This window comes from Stenella coeruleoalba, assembly GCF_951394435.1.
Source record: "Stenella coeruleoalba genome assembly, chromosome: 5".
In the NCBI taxonomy this organism is placed as follows: domain Eukaryota; kingdom Metazoa; phylum Chordata; class Mammalia; order Artiodactyla; family Delphinidae; genus Stenella; species Stenella coeruleoalba.
In genome coordinates this window covers 72,302,715-72,322,789 of record NC_137150.1, presented here as the reverse complement: position 1 = coordinate 72,322,789, position 20,075 = coordinate 72,302,715, and the positions used below count along the sequence as shown (strand labels likewise).

The window sequence follows — 20,075 nt, the reverse complement described above, 5'->3', positions numbered from 1 at the left end:
TGTAGTTTTACATGCCCACCAGTAAAGAATAAGAGTTATAACTGCTCCACATCCTCTCTAATGTTTGTTGTCATCATTATTTTTTCTTTAGCCATTCAACTGGATAGGATATGGTATTTCACTATGGCTTTAAAAATGTTTTTACTTAGGCATAATTTACATTCAATAGAGTAATCATTTTTAGTTTACAGGTAAGAGTGTTGACAACTGTGTATGTTGTATAGCCACCGCCACAATCAAGATGTAAAAAAGTGACATTGCTCCCACCAAAATTCCTCTAACCCTGTTTTGCTTATTCATTGTGTTTTTTGCATTGCCCTGATGCCTAATGTTAAGTAAATTTTCATGTGTTTATAAGCCACTGATACACCTTGTTTTGTGAAATATCTGTTTAAGTCTTTTGCTCATTTATTTATTAGTATTATTATTTTGGCTGCGTTGGGTTTTCATTGCTGCACGTGGGTTTTCTCTAGTTGCAGCGAGTAGGGGTTACTTTTTGTTGTGGTGCACGGTCTTCTTACTGCGATGGCTTCTCTGGTTGCAGAGCACAGGCTCCAGCTGTGTGGGCTTCAGCAGTTGCAGCACGTGGGCTCAGCAGTTGCGACACGCGGGCCCTAGAGGGCACGGGCTTCATAGTTGCGGTGTGTGGGCTCTAGGGCATGTGGGCTTCAGTAGTTGTGGCACACAGACTCAGTAGTCGTGGCTCGCAGGCTACACAGCACAGGATCAGTAGTTGTGGTGCATGGGCTTAGTTGCTTTGCAGCGTGGCGTGTGGGATCTTCCCGGACCAGGGATTGAACCTGTGTCCCCTGCATTGGCAGGTGGATTCTTAACCACTGCGCCACCAGGGAAATCTCCCCTCATTTTTAAATTGAGTTACTCACCTTTCACTGCTGCTTTGTGGGAGATGTTTATATATTCTGGATATAAGTTTTTTGTGAGATATATGTACTGGGAATATTTTTTCCCATTGTATAGCTTGCCTATTTGGTTTCTTAATGGCACATTTTTTTATGGTTAGTGTTTAACATATCTTGTCCAAGAAACTGTCGCCTACCTCAGGGTTGCAAAGATATCCTTCTATGTTTTCTTCCAGGAGGATTATGGCTCTGGGCTTCACACTTAGATTTATAAGATTTATAATCATCTAGAGTTAATTTTTATATCTGGAGTAAGACTGAGTTGAAATTTGTATTTTTCCATAAAGATATCCAGCTGTTTCAGCATTTATTAAAAAGACTTTCCTTTCACCACTGGACTGACTTGGTCCCTTGGTACCATTTAAGAAATCTTTGACTAATCCAAGTTCACTAAGATTTTCTTGTATGTTTTTTACTAGAAGTTTAGTTCTACAATCCATTTCAAGTTAATTTTTATAGATGATGAGTGGTAAGGCTAAAGTTATTTTCTTCTTTTCTCTACTTATTCTACCAGTTATAGAAGAGGGTGTTTAAATCCCCAACTCTGTAGATTTGTCCATTTCTCTCTTAATTCTGGGAATTTTTGCTTTATGTGCTTTGAAAGGATTACTAGGTACATGCACAATGAGGGCTGTTATGTCTTCTTGAAGAAATGATGCTTTCATTATATAAAATCTCTCAGTAATAACACCATTTGCCTTGAAGTCTATTTTGTCTCATATGAATATAGTCACACCATCTTTCATATGTTGTTTATATAGCATAATTTCTTCTACTCTTTTACTTACAACATATGAATCTTTATATTTAAAGTGAATTTCTGACAAAGGGTCTATATTTGGGTCTTGGTTTTTTTGAACCAAGCTGACAGTTTCTGCATCTTAAAGTGCTAACTATAATGTAGATATTAATATAGTTGCATTTTAACCTCACACCTTGGCACTGCTTTTTTCTACCTTGTCTTTTCTTCCTTTCCTACCTTTGTTTGGAGGAAGCATGTATTTTTTCATATTTCATTTTATTTCCTGTATTGACTTACATAAACTATACCCTTTTGGAGTATTTTTAGTGTTTCCTCTAGAGATTATAACATGCAAGTATAAATTATCACAGGCTACTTTCAATTAATTTTACACCACTTCTCAAACTGTATAAGAACCATCCTCCCCCTTTCTATTTGTGCTTTGGTGGCCTTATATCTTACTTCTACATATGCCATAACTCACACAATACGATGAAGTTATTTTGTTTTAAAGAGCCAATCATCTTATAATGAAACATGTAAAATTATTTCCTAAAAAATGTACCTTTTATACTTATCCAGGTATTTACCCCTTCTGTTATTCTTATTTCCTGTCTGCAGATTTAGGTTCCATCTGATATAATTTCTCTTTAACCAGAACAATTTCTTCTAGTATATCTTGTAGGTCTGTCAAGAACAACTTCTCTAAGATATACTGTCTGTTTGAAAATGTCTTTATTTCAACTTCATTTCTGATGACTAATTTCAGGAGATATAGGATTCTAGGTTGAAGGTTTTTTCTTTCACCACTTTAAAGATACTGTTCCATTCCTTTATGTCTTCTAATATTTCCAGTGAGAATCCAGCTGTCATTTGTACTGTTCCTATATATGTAATGTGTTTCTATGTTTACTTTTAACATGTGCTCTTTAGCATAGCTTTCTAGCACTTTACAATGTATCTAGGTCTGGTTTCCTTTGCATGTATTCTGCCTTGGCTTTGCTATGCTTCACAGATCTGTGGGTTGATATCTTTCATCAGTTTTTGAAAGTTCTTTGTCATTATGTCTTCAAAGATTCTGTCTCCTCTTTATTGTCTGACATCTCCTCTTTACTTCCATAGACCTTGGATGCTCTGGTCTACTTTTTTTCCCCGATTTTCCCTCCACCCCTCCTGATTTACGTTTCAGTTTGGAAATTTTCTTTGACCTATGTTCAAATTCACTGATTCTTCCCTCTTCAGATTCCAGTGTGCTGTTATGCCTTTCAGACAAAATTTTCACTTGTGATAGTTAAAAAAAAAATTTCTAGCAATTCCATGTGACTCATTTTTCATATGTTCTATATCTTTGCTGAAATTCTCCCATCTTATCATCCATATTGTCTACCTTTACTCCTATATCCTTTAGTATTTTTATCATCATCATTTTATCTTATTTTAAAATACCTGTTTGATAAATCCAACATCTGAGCTTTTTCTCAAGTTACTTATACTGTTTTGTCTTGACAACCAGCTTTTCTTTCTTTTTTGCATGTTTTGTAATTTTTAATTATAAAGTAGACACTTTGGATAAAATAACAGTAGAGGTTGAAATAAAAAATAAATAATATTTAATTCCAGAATTGGGAATAATCCTTGTGCCAGGCCACTAGAGTGGGGCAGCTGTATCTATATGATCTATAGTTGAGCTGCTACTGGATTTTGTTGTAGCTTTAAGTTTAGTTTCAAATGTTTTGAGAGCAGAATTAAGACTTTTCTTTCTGAGGTGCTTAGGCTATGAGCACTGGTAAAATTCCCTTTACTGGTGTAAAGATCTCATCTCATTACACACACACACACACACACACACACACACACACACACACACACACACAAACACCTTTATAACCCTGCTGCCAGCTTCTGAGGTTGCTGGTAAGTTTTCTTTGCTCTCTAGACCTGTCCCAGGCTTGCTATTTCTTGGAGGTATCTCTGTCCACACTGCCTCAGAGGGCTTTTTCTCAGCTTTCTTGCCCCACTCTCATCCCTGAGCAGCTCAAAGTACGGAGTTGCTGAGATTAGTTTTCACAGATCTTCTGCTCAAGGTCCCCTATTTACTGGCAGGTGCCTTGTATTTTGGGATGCTCTGTATGACTCAGTAATAACTTTTTCTTAATTCCCTGTTGTTTCACAACCTTCGGTTTACAAGCGCTGAGGTCTTAGTGAAGACCCATGGAAAAGAGTTGGCAGGTAGGTAAGGACTTGCTCTGTGGCTTCCCAGAATTTTTTATCAGTTTCACCAGTCCACTGAGGCCATTACATGTTGGGGTAAAGTTTGGTTGGTTCCTCGCTATCCCCGTCTAACCCTTCTCTTTCTCCCACCGCTCTTCCAAGGAGCAGCTGCCATGGGTGTCTTCTCTTCTATGTAGGGCTAGTTACTATCTGGAAGTTACTTTACTTAGGTCACTTTGAATCCTCAGTTCTCTGATGAGTTTAGTTTTTCTAAACTTATCCAGATGGTTTGGGTTGTTATGGTTAAGAGTGATGGTCTCTTAAGGCCCTCAACATTCTAACACTGTAACTAAGGTGTATTTCTGCTTCACAGTTCTGTTCCAATAATCACTATTTTGGGGTGGTACTATGCTATTTTAGTTGCTGTAGCCTGAAGCATATGGGTACAATTTTCATTTACTTGCACTGCATATTAATAATTTCCTTTATTTTCTAAAATTGTAGTACTATAATCCTTAACAAAGTACCATAGCTTATTTGAAGACTCAAATTCCCAAGACTTTCATTCAAATATCAGTTAGTTATACCAGTATCTCAGAACAGCTAAAACCAGAAAGAGCTCTACTTTTGTAAATGATTAGCCACCTTCTTTCTGTCTTAGACTCAGTCTATCTTGAACTATAAAGAATCCTCAAAAAGGTAGGCTGCAGGAATATGATGATATGTCTAAGTATATGCAGGGAAGGATCAGGTGGCAAGAGGGACTGCAATCTGAAAACTGCAATAAAAGATCCAATTTTTGGAATGCTTTTCCTATCATGTTCCAGCCACATGTATCTTCAGTTTGAAGAGTACTTTCTGATTTTCTTTACTTTATATTGAAAAAATGATTTAAAATAGTTATCAATACTGAATAGCATTGCTGACCCAGGATATAGGTTTTATCCCTATATCTCAGATCCCAAAATTTCAGAAAGCATTACTTAAATTTTTAATTAAAAACAAAATGACGTAGCATAATATAGTGGTTAAGGTAAATCCTGCCTATACCACTTATTAGGTTTTATTAGCTACTATGAGCAAATCACCCTTTAAACTTCAGTTTTCTCAATGGAAAAATGATGATAAGAATGATGCTCCCAAGTCTACCACAATCGACTTAAGATATTTTTCAAAGAATACCACTCCCCAATTCAGGCAGCACTGAATACCCACATGTGAAGTACATAAAGTACTACTGACATTAAGTTCACAATGAAAAATTCATAACATAGGAAAACAATGTACTGTAAGTCACCATAAAGTAACATGTATTAGATACCTACAAACTTCAGAAAACAGAACTATTATTTATAGAATACAAGTTTATCTCATTTTACTGTGCTTCACTTTATTGTACTTTGCATTTTTTACAAATTGAAGGTTTGTGGCAACCCTGCTTTGAGCAAGTCTATTGGTGCCATTTTTCCAACAGCATTTGCTCACTTCGTGTCTCTGTCACATTTTAATAATTCTTGCAATATTTCAAACTCTCCACCAGCAAAAAGAGTATGACTTTCTGTAGGCTCAGATGATGGTTAGCATTTTTTAGCAATAAAGTATTTTTAAAATTAAGGTATGGACATTGTTTTTTAAGATATAATGCTAATCTAATAAACTACAATATAGTATAATTATAAGTTTTACATGTACTGGGAAACCAAAATATTTGTTTGACTTGCTTTATCGTAATATCTGTTTTGGTGGTGGTCTGGAACTGAACCTGCAATATCTTCAAGGTATGCCTGTGTAAGATAAATAGGTTTAAAAGAAAAACCTAAAAGAACATAAGAAACTTTAATCAAGACTCCCGCAAAACCACCAAGGAAGATTTGAAAAAGAATTAGAAAGAACTTCTAGAAAGAAAATGGTACTTTGAAATGAAAAAGTTAGTTTTAGCCTAAAGAGCAGATTAGACACAGATGAAGAAAATTTATGAGCTAGAAAACAGATCTGACTGAAATTAAGTACAAGGAGATAGAGTTGATAAATATGAAATTGGGATTAAAAGACATGGAGAACAGAATGGTAATGTCCTCTCTCATAGGAGTTCAAGAAGGACAGAATACACAAAATGTGGGAAAGGCAAAATTTAAAAGATTCCAGAATTGATGAGACAGGACTCCTCTGATTCAGCAAGCATAATGAATTCCAGATAGAATAAATAAAATGCTAGACACAGACACATTTTAGTAAAACTGCAGTGTACCAAAGACTAAGAGACTTAAAAGCAATCAGTAAAAAAAAAGAAATCACCTACAAACAACAAAGAGTGATCTTTTTTGTTAAACAACAACGAAAGAAGACAGATAGTATAAAGTAATATGTTCATAGTATTGAGAGACAACACTTGTCAACATACACTTCTAGACTAAATTTATAAGTGAGGGCAAATTAAAAACAGTTCCAGGTAAACGCTAAGAGTAATTACTATCAAGAAATCACTGCTAAAAGAACAATCTAAGAGCTCCCACTAAGGTGCATTTGGATATTTGAGGGACATTTTTGCTTTATGAAATAACTAAGGAGTTCTATTAGCATGAGGATGGGAGCTAGAAAAGCTAAATTTTCTACAGTGATCAAGATAGTCCTATACTATGAATCCAGTCCCAATGCTGGTAGTGACTTGCTGAGAAACACATAAGAAGTAAGATACAAGAAAGGATGATGAACAAAAAATTGTAGAACACTTGGATTAGCTGTTCATAAACAAAAAGAAAAATGACTAAGTTTGAGGGATATATAAATGAAACAGAAGTAAAATACTAGAAACAGCCCCATTATAATTAAGGTTTGCCCAAATCTGAGTCATTTGGGAGAACAGCTGAATTACTGATAAGGTTTTAGTCTAAAATTGTATGGGTAATAGCCACATAAGCACAGACACAAACTGAAAGTAAAAAATGGAGAAAAGATGAGGCAAATATCAAGCAAAAAAGTCAGCATAGCCACAGTAATATCAGGCATTATAGCTTCTAGGGTAAAAACCATTATTACAAGTAAAGAGGATCATAACCTAATGGTAAAAAATTTCAACTCACCAGGAAGGAATGCTGATTCTAAAATTAGATGCACATAGTAACATAGTTTCAAAGATATAAGGAAAATAATTGCTGCCAGGAAAAACTGTTAAACCCACCATTCCGATAAACTTAAAAGGTCTCCTTTAATAACAGATAAGGTTGGGCTTCCCTGGTGGCGCAGTGGTTGAGAGTCCGCCTGCCGATGCAGGGGACACGGGTTCGTGCCCCGGTCCGGGAAGATCCCACATGCTGCGGAGCGGCTGGGCCCGTGAGCCATGGCTGCTGAGCCTGCGCGTCTGGAGCCTGTGCTCCGCGACAGGAGAGACCACAACAGTGAGAGGCCCGCGTACCACAAAAAAACAAAAAAAACAACAAAAAAAAACAGATAAGGCGATAACAGATTGAAGTATAAAGAAGATATGAACTATGCAAGTAACAAGGATGAGTTAACAGACGTACAGAAAACCTTGCAGTCAACAAATAGAGAATACATACTTCCTTCAAGCACATTCATAAAGACTGATCTCTTATAAGTAAGTCAAATACCAAAAGAAAATCTATCATACAGAACATGTTCCCGGTCAACACTGTAATTCTACAATTAAGTTGTAAAATGTTAGAAGAAGATAGCCAAAATACCTCCCATAACTTTAGAATATAAAAAACAAAAGGTTTAATAATTAACAGGTCATAGTTAAAATAATAAAAACATTATTTTGATTAACATATCCTACCGATATAATACGATCTCCTTTCCTGAGCTCTCCACTAAGATCAGCAGGTCCGCCAGCCAAAATAAAGGAAATAAATATTCCTTCTCCATCTTCACCTCCTACAATGTTGAAACCAAGGCCTGTTGAACCACGATGAAGAACAACTTTTCTAGGTTCCCTGAAAATTAAAAAAATATTGAATACCTTAAAACATATAGAGAACTTGACTTTCTATCAATGAGAATTCCCTACTGATAAATCATATTTCCATATTATAAAAAAAGTCAGATGAAATTTAAAGTTTTCTAAACTCTGGGGTAAAGAGATTCTTTCCAAGCCTAGAAATTAAAAGGAAAAATCCTAATTTTATATAGAAGCTAAAAATCCTTGTTAAGAAACAAACATAAAACTAAAATAAAAAGGAGAAAATGTGGAAATTAAAAAATAATGATATAAAGAGCATACTCAAAAAATAATACTCATGAAAAGCTGATGTTGCACACACTTCACTGCCTAAGAAGCAGTCACTGTCTCTACTTCTTACATGTTGTAAAAGGCAGATATCCCTTTGTCTTAGAGAAGGTAGGAAGGCCCCCTTTCTACTCTCAAACGGATCAATCATGAATAACTTATGCCAGTCACTGCAATTTCACTCCTGTTTGCTAAGGTGAGGCTATGACCCTATTCTGGTCTCTAAGAAATAACAGGAAATTTTACTGTCACTTCCCAAAGAAAGACTCTAACAAGGACAAAGCATATTCTGTCCCCATACAAAGCGTATTTGTTCCCCTCCTTATTCCAAATCACTCCCACACGAAAGAATGAACTATAAAATCCTGTTACTGATTTGGACATATCACAATCATGAAGATAACCAGCAGAATCCCAGAGATACCATGGACCTAGTTTTGCTACACAAATGTTAGAAATGCCCATCTCTAGACTTTCTATATAAAGTAATTAAATATCTTTATTTCTTAAGTCACATCCCTCCAATTCATCTACCTATCTCTGCTTTTCATCCATTCTAAGATGCATCTCTTTTGTTCCCTCCAACTCCCAATTTAAAATCTCTGAAATCAGAATACATCTTACCACTAATAACATTTCCCATTTGCTGCCACTTATACATAATTGTGTGAAAACCATTTACATCTTCCAGTAAGACCATGAAAATTCCAAGAGCTGACTGTTTTAGATATGATGAATCACAGAATATCATTTGAGATTAGAATGTATCATATTTGGTAAATATTTTAAAAATTTAATTTGCTTTTTCTAAAACACTGCAGAAAGCTTTTGGTAACAAACGGCTTAACAGAAGTAAATATTTCTAAAAACTGTATTTTAGGGATCCTTCCATATAATGTGGAATTAATCTTCTTAAATATTTGTCTGCTCAAAACTTAAAGCGGTGTGTTTTCTAGTCATACATAGGTATTCATCATTAATCAGCTTTGTCAGTTCACTTACAGGATTAACAAAATTATACTGAGTATTTTCTTGTCAAAAATGGCAAAATTCAACAATATGTTGTTTAGGAAATATATACATAAACACCTATATGAAAGAAAAAAGGGAATAGTAAATCCAAAATTCAGGAAAGGAGTTAACTTGGTGGGGCAATGTAGGAGAAGCAGGGTAGGATCAGGGGCACAAGACAGGTTTCACTATACTGGTCTTACTTCCTTGTTAGATTGTGGACTCATGGTTTAGGGTTCCTATAATACATTAAAATATATGTATGAATTATAATTTTGCATTAGCAAATAATAATTAAAAAATACCCTGCTGAAATCCAATAGTATTTCCAGAGGAAAATAAATTGAATTTTCAAATAACATAAGCACTTGAAGAGATGCTCAACATCATTAGGCACTAGGGAAATGCATCAACATCACAATGAAATACGTCTCACCTATAACAATGGCTATAAAACAAAACAAAAGAGAAAAAACAAATGCTGCTGAAGATGTGGAGAAACTGGAATCCTCATATATTGATGGTGGGAATGTAAAACGGGGTGGCTGGTACAGAAAACAGTTAGGTGGTTCCTCATGAACCTAAACATAGTTACCATATGACCCAGTAATTCCACTTCTAGGTATGTATCTAAAGGAACTAAAAGCAGGTATGCAAGCAGATATGTGCATGCCAGTGTTTATCCCAGCATTATTCACAATACCCAAAAGGTGGAAACAACCCAAGTGTCCATCAACAGATGAATGGATAAACAAAATGTTGTACATACATATAATGAAATGTTATTCAGCCATAACCAGAAATGAAGTTCTGATACATGCTACAACATGTATGAATCTTGAAAACATCATTATGCTATGTGAAAGAAGCCAGATACAACAGGTTAAGTATTATAAGATTCCACTACATGAACAATTTAGAATATGAAAATTCAGAGAGAAAAAATGTAGATTAGAAGCTACCAGGAGCTGGGAGAACAGGGAAATGTGGAATTACTGCATAATGGTTATAGAGTTTGTCTGAGGTGATGAAAAGGGTTTGTTTCTTTTCTTTTGCTGCGCCATGCGGCATGTGGGATCTTAGTTCCCTGACCAGGGATCAAACCCACGCCCCCTGCATTGGAAGCGTAGTCTTTTTTTTTTTTTAAAAAACATCTTTAGGGGCTTCCCTGGTGGCGCAGTGGTTGAGAGTCCGCCTGCCGATGCAGGGGACGCAGGTTCCTGCCCGGGTCCAGGAAGATCCCATATGCCACGGAGCAGCTGGGCCCGTGAGCCGTGGCCACTGAGCTTGTGGGTCCGGAGCCTGTGCTCCGCAACGGAAGAGGTCACAACAGTGAGAGGCCCACATACCGCAAAAAAAAAAAAAAAAAAAAAAAATCTTTAATGCAGTATAATTGCTTTATAATGGTGTGTTAGTTTCTGCTTTATAACAAAGTGAATCAGATATACATATATTCCCATATCTCCTCCCTCCTGCGTCTCCCTCCCACCCTCCCAGGTGGTCACAAAGCACCGAGCTGATCTCCCTGTGCTATGCAGCTGGGAAGCGTGAAGTCTTAATCACTGGATCAGCAGAGAAGTCCTGAACAGGGTTTGGAAAAAGATAGTGGTGTTGGTCATAAACATCATAAATGCAATTAATGCCACTGAATCGCAATTTGAAAATGGTTACAATAGCAAATTTTATGTTATATATATTTTACCACAATTTAAAAAATTTATAATGTAATATACTAAAAATCACTGTGTTGTACATTTTAAATGGTAAACTGTATGGTTTGTAAATCATATCTCAATAAAGCTGTTAAAAAATGAACTTTAGAATTATTAACTGTTTGTATGTTGGGATTTCTTTTATTTTCTCTTTTTATTGGTAATGCGATATAATCTCTGAAAAATTGTTTAGGGTTAAATTGTGGAGAACTTCTAATATGAAGTAAAGATATCTGTACTTCATTATCTGGGCAAAGGAGTATAATGATCAAAAGGGAGTGATAAAACACTCACCATTTAGGAAGACATATTCAATAATCAACTGCCTGATTTTTACAGAAGAATACAGAAAACAGGTAGGCCTGTTGTGTAATACTACAGAGTCCAACAAATATTCTAGACAACAGATATGTAGTGAAAAAAGATGGGGAACAGCAATCAAGATGTTAATATGACATATTTTTAATTTGAAAAATATGCTGATTAAAGACTAGATAAGCCATTAACTACTTCCTCTTTACTTCTATAAATAAGCAGTATTAGAAAATAACAGCAACAATAAAACGACCATGATATGTCAGTATACTAGCACAGACTAAAGATTAACAGCCTTGAGAATTCACACCACAAACATATAATCACAAACACTATTCTTTCCAGTAATTTTCATCCTAAAACAATTACTGAGCACCTATTAAATTAAGTTCTCAATATTGCTAACTCCTGAAGAAGAGGACAAAGACAAACACCCCTATCTGACATTTAAGAGATCACTGCTTAGAGTCAGGAGTCTAACAAATAAAGAATAATTATAATTATAAAGGTTCAAAAATAATAATGCTAACAGTAATACAATTAATAAAAACATAAAATGACATGAATTGTCATACATTTTAACATTAAATGCTATAATATGAAATACTACTACATAATTTACTTCTACAAAAGCTATAAAGCAAACTGTTCAAACATATTATCATATTACTATGTTGGATAATGTGAAAAAGATCTAAAATATTTTTTCACTTTTTTTCCCACTTAGATAAAAGAGTTTTTTGGGGAATAAAAAGACAGTTAGGGCTTCCCTCGTGGCACAGTGGTTGAGAGTCTGCCTGCTGGTGCAGGGGACACGGGTTCGTGCCCCAGTCCGGGAGGATCCCACATGTCACGGAGCGGCTGGGCCCGTGAGCCATGGCCATTGAGCCTGCGCATCTGGACTATGCTCCGCAATGGGAGAGGCCACAACAGTGAGAGGCCCGAGTACCGCAAAAAAAAAAAAGACAGTTAATCTAAAAAACTGTTAGTGAGTAATGTTAGTAATGTTAGATGGAAGTAAATTTTAGGTGTCAGAATAAGTAGCAACACTAAAAAAAAGCAGTGATTTATTTGTAATATATATATATATATTTTTGTGGTACACGGGCCTCTCACTGTTGTGGCCTCTCCCGTTGCGGAGCACAGGCTCCGGACGCGCAGGCTCAGCGGCCATGGCTCACGGGCCCAGCCACTCCGCGGCATGTGGGATCTTCCCAGACCGGGGCACGAACCCGTGTCCCCTGCATCGGCAGGCGGACTCTCAACCACTGCGCCACCAGGGAAGCCCTCTAATATATTTTTACACTTATGGCCCTTCAATGAACCCTCCAATAAAAAAAAATAAGGTTTAGGTTCATTACCTGTTAATAAAATTAGTCCTGAAAATTGTGACTATCCTAGTTGGCTAACTATAACTCCATCTAATAGTTGGCTTTATGTAAGAAGGATGACTATTCAGTTCGTTACCTTGTAATTTCATCATCTCCAAGCACTGCTTTCGAAACAGGTGAATATCTGGCTGGTGATGCTGGTGTCTGGCCCAAGTAGGAAGATGTGCTAACATGGTTATCAACAGGCTGAGAAGAAGCTTCAAAATAAAGTAAGTAAAAAAACACTTGAAAAAGGAAACATACCATTTAGTACCACGTTTGTGGATTATCAGTTTCAAAGTTAATTAATGTATAATTCATATTCGCTCATTTATATAATAGAATTTGGTAGAGAAAATTTATTTACTAGGTAAAAAAATTAGAGAAGCTCAAGTTTCCAGGTAAAAACTAGCTTAGAAATTCAGATCAGTAAAGCAAACTTATTCCATTTGGTTTCTCTGAGAAAACAGAACTAAAAAGGAGTTTAGTTTTACAGTAACTGGAGTTACAGTAACTGATTTGCACAATGAAATCCAGGCAAGATTAATCAAAAGACTGTCATAGGAAAGACTGAACCAAATCAGTCTTAAGTACAATAACCTTATTCTTCTAAGAAGTTATTTTGCAGACTAATGTTTTTAGAAAGTATATATGGCTGATCCCTGAACAACATGGGGGTTAGAAGCACTGACCCTCCAAAAAATTGAAAATGCACATATAACTTTATAGTTGGGCCTCCATATCCATGGTTCTGCATCCACAGATTCAGCTAACCGCAGATCTGTAGTACGTACAGAAAAAATCCACGTATAAGTGGACCCACATAGTTCAAACCCATGTTGTTCAATGATCAACTGTATACTCAAAATCTGATTGTGAATAACGAAAACCGAAAGCTTTGCAAAAAGCTATGCTTGACAAAGTTTTAGAATAAATTGAGGGACTTCTGGTTTCCAGCTTGGCATATAAGAAGCTTTGAGTCATTACTCTGTCCCAACAACAACTAAAAAGGTGAACAAACTGAAAAATCAACAACCCTTTTTAGATGCTTAAGATAGAAGTCATAGGGCAAAACACTGTCCCCCAAATTAAGGACACTGAAAGGTGAATACAGAAAATCACAACTTACTAGAGCAGAAATCTCTGTGGTAACAAGTGCTGGGGTAGAGTAACCTGAACTGTAATTAACAAATTGTTGGGGGCTCAGTGTGGATGACTTTGGGAGTCAAAAACTCCAGGGGGACCCCATCATCAGGGGCCCCACATTTTTGTGAGTTTTACCTCCTAGAACTCTACAGGTTCTCACAGTGAATACTGGAGAAAAATTCTGTCATGCTTCTGGCAGGAGGAGGGGAAAAGGAACCATTTTGAAATATATTACAAGCATTTTGTTCTTCTTAACTGTCTGTCCTCAGAAGAAACTGTTTAACCAGAGCCTCACCTGCTGGGGTTTTGTCAGAGCCCAACAGAGCTGGGGGAAGGGAAATAACCAAATCTAGCCAATTCTAGCCATCCTGTCCTAAGGGAGCAGAACTGGGGAGAATACTGAGAAGCACTGTGAAGAGCACTGCAGAGGCACAAGGTCACTAAGGGACTGAGACTTGATCACAGGCCTATTCAACACTTTTCCACTCCAACACCTTATCACCATATTACTAAAGGCCTATTTACAGCAGTTCCTTTTATCCAGTACGTCATGCCTGGCTATCAAGAAAAAATTACAAGACACACAAAAGGCAAAAACACAGTTTGAAGAGACAGAGCAAGCATAAGAGCCAGACTCATATATGTCAGTGATGTTGGAATTATCAGACCAGGAATTTGAAACAATAATGATTAACGTGCTAATGGCTCTAATGGATAAAGAACACGATGGGCAATACAAGTGGAGAGATGAAAACTCTAAGGAAGAAACAAAAAGAAACACTAGAGATCAAAAACTCTGTAACAGAAATGAAGAATGTCTTTGATGAGCTACTAGTAGTCTGGACATGGTTGAGGAAAGAATCTGAGCTTGAGGATATCTCAATGGCAACCTCTAAAACTGAAAAGCAAAGAGAAAAAATGACTGGGGGGAAAAAACCAGAACAGAATATCCAAGAACAGTGGTAAAACTACAAAAGGTGGAACATATATTTAATGGGAATACCAAAAGCAGAAAAAGGAGAGAAAGGAATAGAAGAAATCTTTGAAACAATAATGATGAGAATTTCCTACAATTAATGTCAGACACCAAACCATAGATCTAGGAAGCTCAGAGAACACTAAGCAGGTTAAATGCAAAGAAAAGTTACACCTAGGCATATCCTTTTCAAACTACAGGATAAAAAAAAAGGGAAGAAAAGCCCTAAAAAAAGTCACGGGAAAAAACTGCACCTTACTGATAGAGGTGCAAGGTAAGAATTAAATATGACTTCTCAGAAACCATTCAAGCAAGACAGTGGAGTGTTAAGAGAAAAAACCCACCTGTGAAATTATCCTTCAAAAGTGAAAAAGAAATAAAGACTTCCTTAAACAAACAAAAATTGAGGGAACATTTATTGCTAGTAGATCTGCCTTTTGAAATGTTAAAAGAAGTCCTTTAGAGAGAAGGGAAGTTAGTAGGTCAGAAACTCAGTTACACAGAAAGAAAGGAAAAGCACTGATGAAGGAATAAGCAAAAGTAAAATAAAACTCATTTTTCTTATTTTTCTTATTCCTGATTGAGCTAACAAATAACACTTTGTTCAAAACAATAGCAATACTGTATTCGACTATGTCTGTATATATGTTTATGTATAAATGAAATGAATGTCAGCAATGATACAAGGGATGGGAGGGAGGAATTAGGATTATTTTGTTATTATAAGGCACTCACACTATCCAAAAAGCTGTAGTGTTACCTCAAAATGGAATTAGATTACTATACATGTATATTGCAAACTCTAGGGCAACCACTAAAAAAAAGTAAAAGAATGTAACTAATACACTAAGAAAGGAGAGAAAACAGAATCACGCAAAATGCTTAATTAAAGCCATAAAAGGCAGGAAAAAAAATGGATGACAAATACAGGAGCAAAGAACAGGGTAACAAACAGAAAAGAGTAGCAAATATCATAGACATTAATCCAACTATATCAATAATCACTTAGAACATCAATGGCCTAAATGCACCAATTCCAAGACAGATACTGTCAGAGTGGGTCAAAAAACCAAGACCCAAGATATACTGTCTACAAGAAAGCCAATTTAAATATAAAGGCCTATATGTTAAAAGTAAAAGGATGGAGAAAGATATACCATGCTAACACTAATCAAAAGAAAGCAGGAGTAGCTATATTAATTTCAGACAGAGAAGACTTCAAAGTAAGGAAAATTATCTGGATTAAAGAAAGGCATTTCTTAATGATAGAGTGGTCAGTTCTCCAAGAAGACATGATAATCTTTAACACCTAACAACAAAGGGTCAAACTATGTGAGGCCAAAACAGACAGACTGAAAAGAGAAATAGATTAATCCACACCTCTTTATCAGAAATGAACAAATATAGCAGGCAGAAAATCAGGAAGGACATAGCTGAACTCAGTAACATCACTAATCAACTGGATATGATGGACACCTATAGACTACTTCATCCAGCAACAGCAGAACACATATTTTTCTTAAGCTCCCACATAACGTTCACCAAGATAGATCATGTTCTGGGCTATGAAACATACCTTAACAAATTAAAAAAAAATAGAAATCATACAATGTCCGTTCTCAGATCACAGTGAAATTAAACTAGAAATCAATAAAAATATGATAGCTAAAAATCCCCCAATACATGGTGATTAAATAACACAAACACACTCTTAAATAACGCTTGGGTCAAAGAAGAAATCTCCAGAGAAATTTTAAAAATGTTTTGAACTAAATGAAAATGAAAACACAACCTATCAAAATCTGTGGGATAGGGGCTTCCCTGGTGGCGCAGTGGTTGACAGTCCCCCTGCCGATGCAGGGGACACGAGTTCGTGCCCCAGTTCGGGAACATCCCACATGCCGCGGAGCGGCTGGGCCCATGAGCCATAGCTGCTGAGCCTGCACGTCCGGAGCCTGTGCTCCACAACGGGAGAGGCCACAACAGTGAGAGGCCCGCGTACCGCAAAAAAAAAAAAAAAGAAACCTGTGGGATACAGCAAAAGCAGTGCTTAGAGGGAAATTTATAGTGCTGAATGCATATATTAGAAAAAAAGAAAGATCTAAAATGAATCATCTTAGCTTCCACCTAATAAAACTAGAAAAAGAGTAAATTAAATTCAAAGTAAACAGAAGGAAAAAAATAATAAAAAATTAGAGCAGAAATCAATGAAATTAAAAATAGGAAATCTGGGCTCCCTAGTGGTGCAGTGGTTAAGAATCCACCTGCCAATGCAGGGGACATGGGTTTGAGCCCTGGACCAAGAAGATCCCACATGCTGTGGAACAATGAAGCCCGTGCACCACACCTACTGAGCCTGCGCTCTAGAGCCTGCGCGCCACAACTACTGAAGCCCACGCGCCTAGATCCTGAGCTCTGCGACAAGAGAAGCCACCTCAATGAGAAGCCCGCGCACTGAAACGAAGAGTAGCCCCTGCTTGCTGCAACTGGAGAAAGCCTGCATGCAGCAAGGAAGACCCGATGGCAGCCAAAAATAAATAAATAAAATAAATAAATTAAAAATAAATAAATAAATAAAACAGGAAATCAACAGATTAAAAAAAATCAATAAAACCAAAAGTTGGTTCTTTGAAAAGGTCAATAAAATCAATAAGCCTCCAGCCAGGCTAACTAAGAAAAAAAGAGAGAAGACAGAAATGAAAGAGGGCACATCACTACAGATTCCATGGAGATTAAAAGAATAGTAAGTACTATGAAGAACTTTATGCCCACAGATTTGATAACCTAGATGAAATGGACCAATTCCTTGAAAGACACAATCTGCCAAAACTCACAAAAAAGAAACAGGCAATCTGAACAAGCCTATATCTATTAAAGAAATTGAATCCATAATGATAACCTTCAGTGGTGAGTTCTACCAAACTTTTAAGAAAAGAATTACACCAATTCTCTATAACCTCTTCCAGCAGACAGAAGCCAAGGGAATACCTCCTCATTCTATGAGGCCAGCATTATCCTAACAAAACCAGACAAAGAAATCATAAGAAAAAACCCTCTAGAACAACATCGCTCATGAACATAAATGGAAAAAATCTTCAACAAGATATTAGCAAATCAAATCCAACAATATATAAAAAGAATTATATACCACAAGCATCTGGGATTTATCCCAGGTATGCAAGGCTGGTTCAACATTCAAAAAACAATATGATCCATCACAACAACAGGCTAAAGAAAAGTTACATAATCATATCAATAGATGAAGAAAAAGCATTTGATAAAATCCAAAATATCAATTTATACGAAAATCTCTCAGTTAACTAGGAATAGTGGGGAGTATTGTCAACCTGATCAAGAATACTCGGGCTTCCCTGGTGGCGCAGTGGTTGAGAGATGCAGGGGACACGGGTCTTGCCCTGGTCCGGGAAGATCCCACACACTGCGGAGTAGCTGGGCCCGTGAGCCATGGCCGCTGAGCCTGCGCGTCCGGAGCCTGTGCAATGGGAGAGGCCACAACAGTGAGAGGCCCACGTACCGCCAAAAAAAAAAAGAATACTCTACAAAAATCCTACAGCTAACATAATACTTAATGGTGAGGAGCTTGAAGCTTTACCACTAAAATTAGGAGCAAGTGAAGGATGTCTTAGTTAATGCATTAACATAAGAAAAGGAAACAAAAGGTATGCAGATTGAGAAAGAAGCAATAAAACTGTCTTTGTAGATGTCATGATTGTCAATGTAGAAAATCTGAAAGAACTGACAAAAAAAACCTCATGGAACTAGTAAGCAATTATAGCAAGGTTGAAAGATATATTATATATATTGTATATATTAACCTTTATACAAGGTTAATATATAAAGTTGACTGCTTTCCTGTATACCAGCAATGAACAAGTGAAATTTGAAATTAAAAACACACTACCATTTACATTAGCATCCCCTAAAATGATATACTTAGGTATAAATCTAATGATCTACGTGAGCAAAACTACAAAACTCTGATGAAAGATATCAAAGAAGAACTAAATAAATTGAGAGAGAGCCTATGTTCATGGATAGGAAGCCTCAATACTGTCAAGATGTTATTAGTTCTTCTCAACTTGATCTACAGATTCAATGCAACCCCAATCAAAATACCAGTAAGTTATTTTGTGGATATTGTCAAACTGATTGTAGAGTTTATATGGAGAGGCAAAACACCTAGAATAGACAACCCAATAATGAAACAGAAGAACAAAGTTGGAGGGCTGATACTACCTGAGTTCAAGACCTCCTAAAAAGCTACAGTAATCAAGACAGTGTGATATTGGCAAAAGAAAAGGAAAATATTGGATCAATGGAATATAACAGAGAATCCAGAAATAGACTCATATATAGGCAACTGATCATTGATAAAGGAGCAAAGGCAAACACAATGGAGCAAAGGCAGTCTTTTCAACAGATGTTATTAGAACAACTGGACAACCACATGCAAAAAAAAAAAAAAAGAATCTAGATATAAACCATGTGAAAATTAACTCAAAATGGATCACAGACATAGTAAAACCCCAAACTATAAAAATCCTAGAAGATAACATAGGAGAACATCTTGATTACCTTGGGTTTGGCAATGGTGTTTTAGATACAACACCAAAGGCACAATCCATGAAAGAAAACTGACAAGGTAGACCTCATTAAAATTAAACATTTCTGCTCTGTGAAAGACACTGTCTAGTGAATGAAAAGACAAGTCACAGACTGAGAGAAAATATCTGCAAAAAATATATGTGATAATGAACTTTAGCCAAAACATGCAAAGAGCTCTTAAACTCAACAAGACAACAAACAATCCAATTTAAAAATGTGCCAAAGACTCTTAACAGACACCTCACCAAAAAAGATATACAGATGGCAAATAAGCATATGAACAGATACTCCTTATCATATGACATCAAGGAAATGCTTGTTAAATCAATGTGATACTGCTGAATAACTATTAGAATAGCTAAAACCACAGCACTGATAACACAAAATGCTTGTGAAGATGTGGAGTAACAGGAACTTTCATACGTTGTTGGTGGGAAAGCAAAATGGTACAGCCACTTTGGAAGACAATTTGGCTGTTTCTTATAAAACTAAACATATTCATACCATACGACCCAGCAATTGCACTCCTTGGTTATTTACCCAAAGGAGTTAAAAACTCATGCACATTACTACGTGAAAGAAGGTTTGTTTGTTTTTTTCAAACATCTAGGCCTTCTTTAATTCAAAAGTTTATGGAAAACTTTAGCCTGTGCTATATTTTAAAATATTTACTGAATTGTTATCTCAAATTTGACAAAATCAGCAGAGGGCTTAATTAATTACTTTAATTGTTTTTAAGGAGTTTGAGGCTTTTTGGTGTAATTTGGGTATTTCAATTGGACATATGTGATATATTCAAT

General features: G+C 36.2%; 1 protein-coding gene across 15 annotated transcripts in view; it reads right to left on the bottom strand.

Moving 5' to 3' along the window:
• The window catches only part of DLG1 (discs large MAGUK scaffold protein 1), a 286,057-nt gene that overhangs the window by 89,827 nt on the left and 176,155 nt on the right, over positions 1-20,075 (bottom strand). For all 15 annotated transcript variants that reach the window (XM_079922700.1, XM_079922698.1, XM_079922699.1 and 12 more), the window contains 2 exons: positions 12,625-12,745; positions 7,670-7,826 (listed from right to left, as the gene is read on the bottom strand). In XM_079922700.1, the coding sequence (XP_079778826.1) occupies positions 7,670-7,826; positions 12,625-12,745 (278 nt within the window). The remainder of the gene's footprint in view (positions 1-7,669; positions 7,827-12,624; positions 12,746-20,075) is intronic.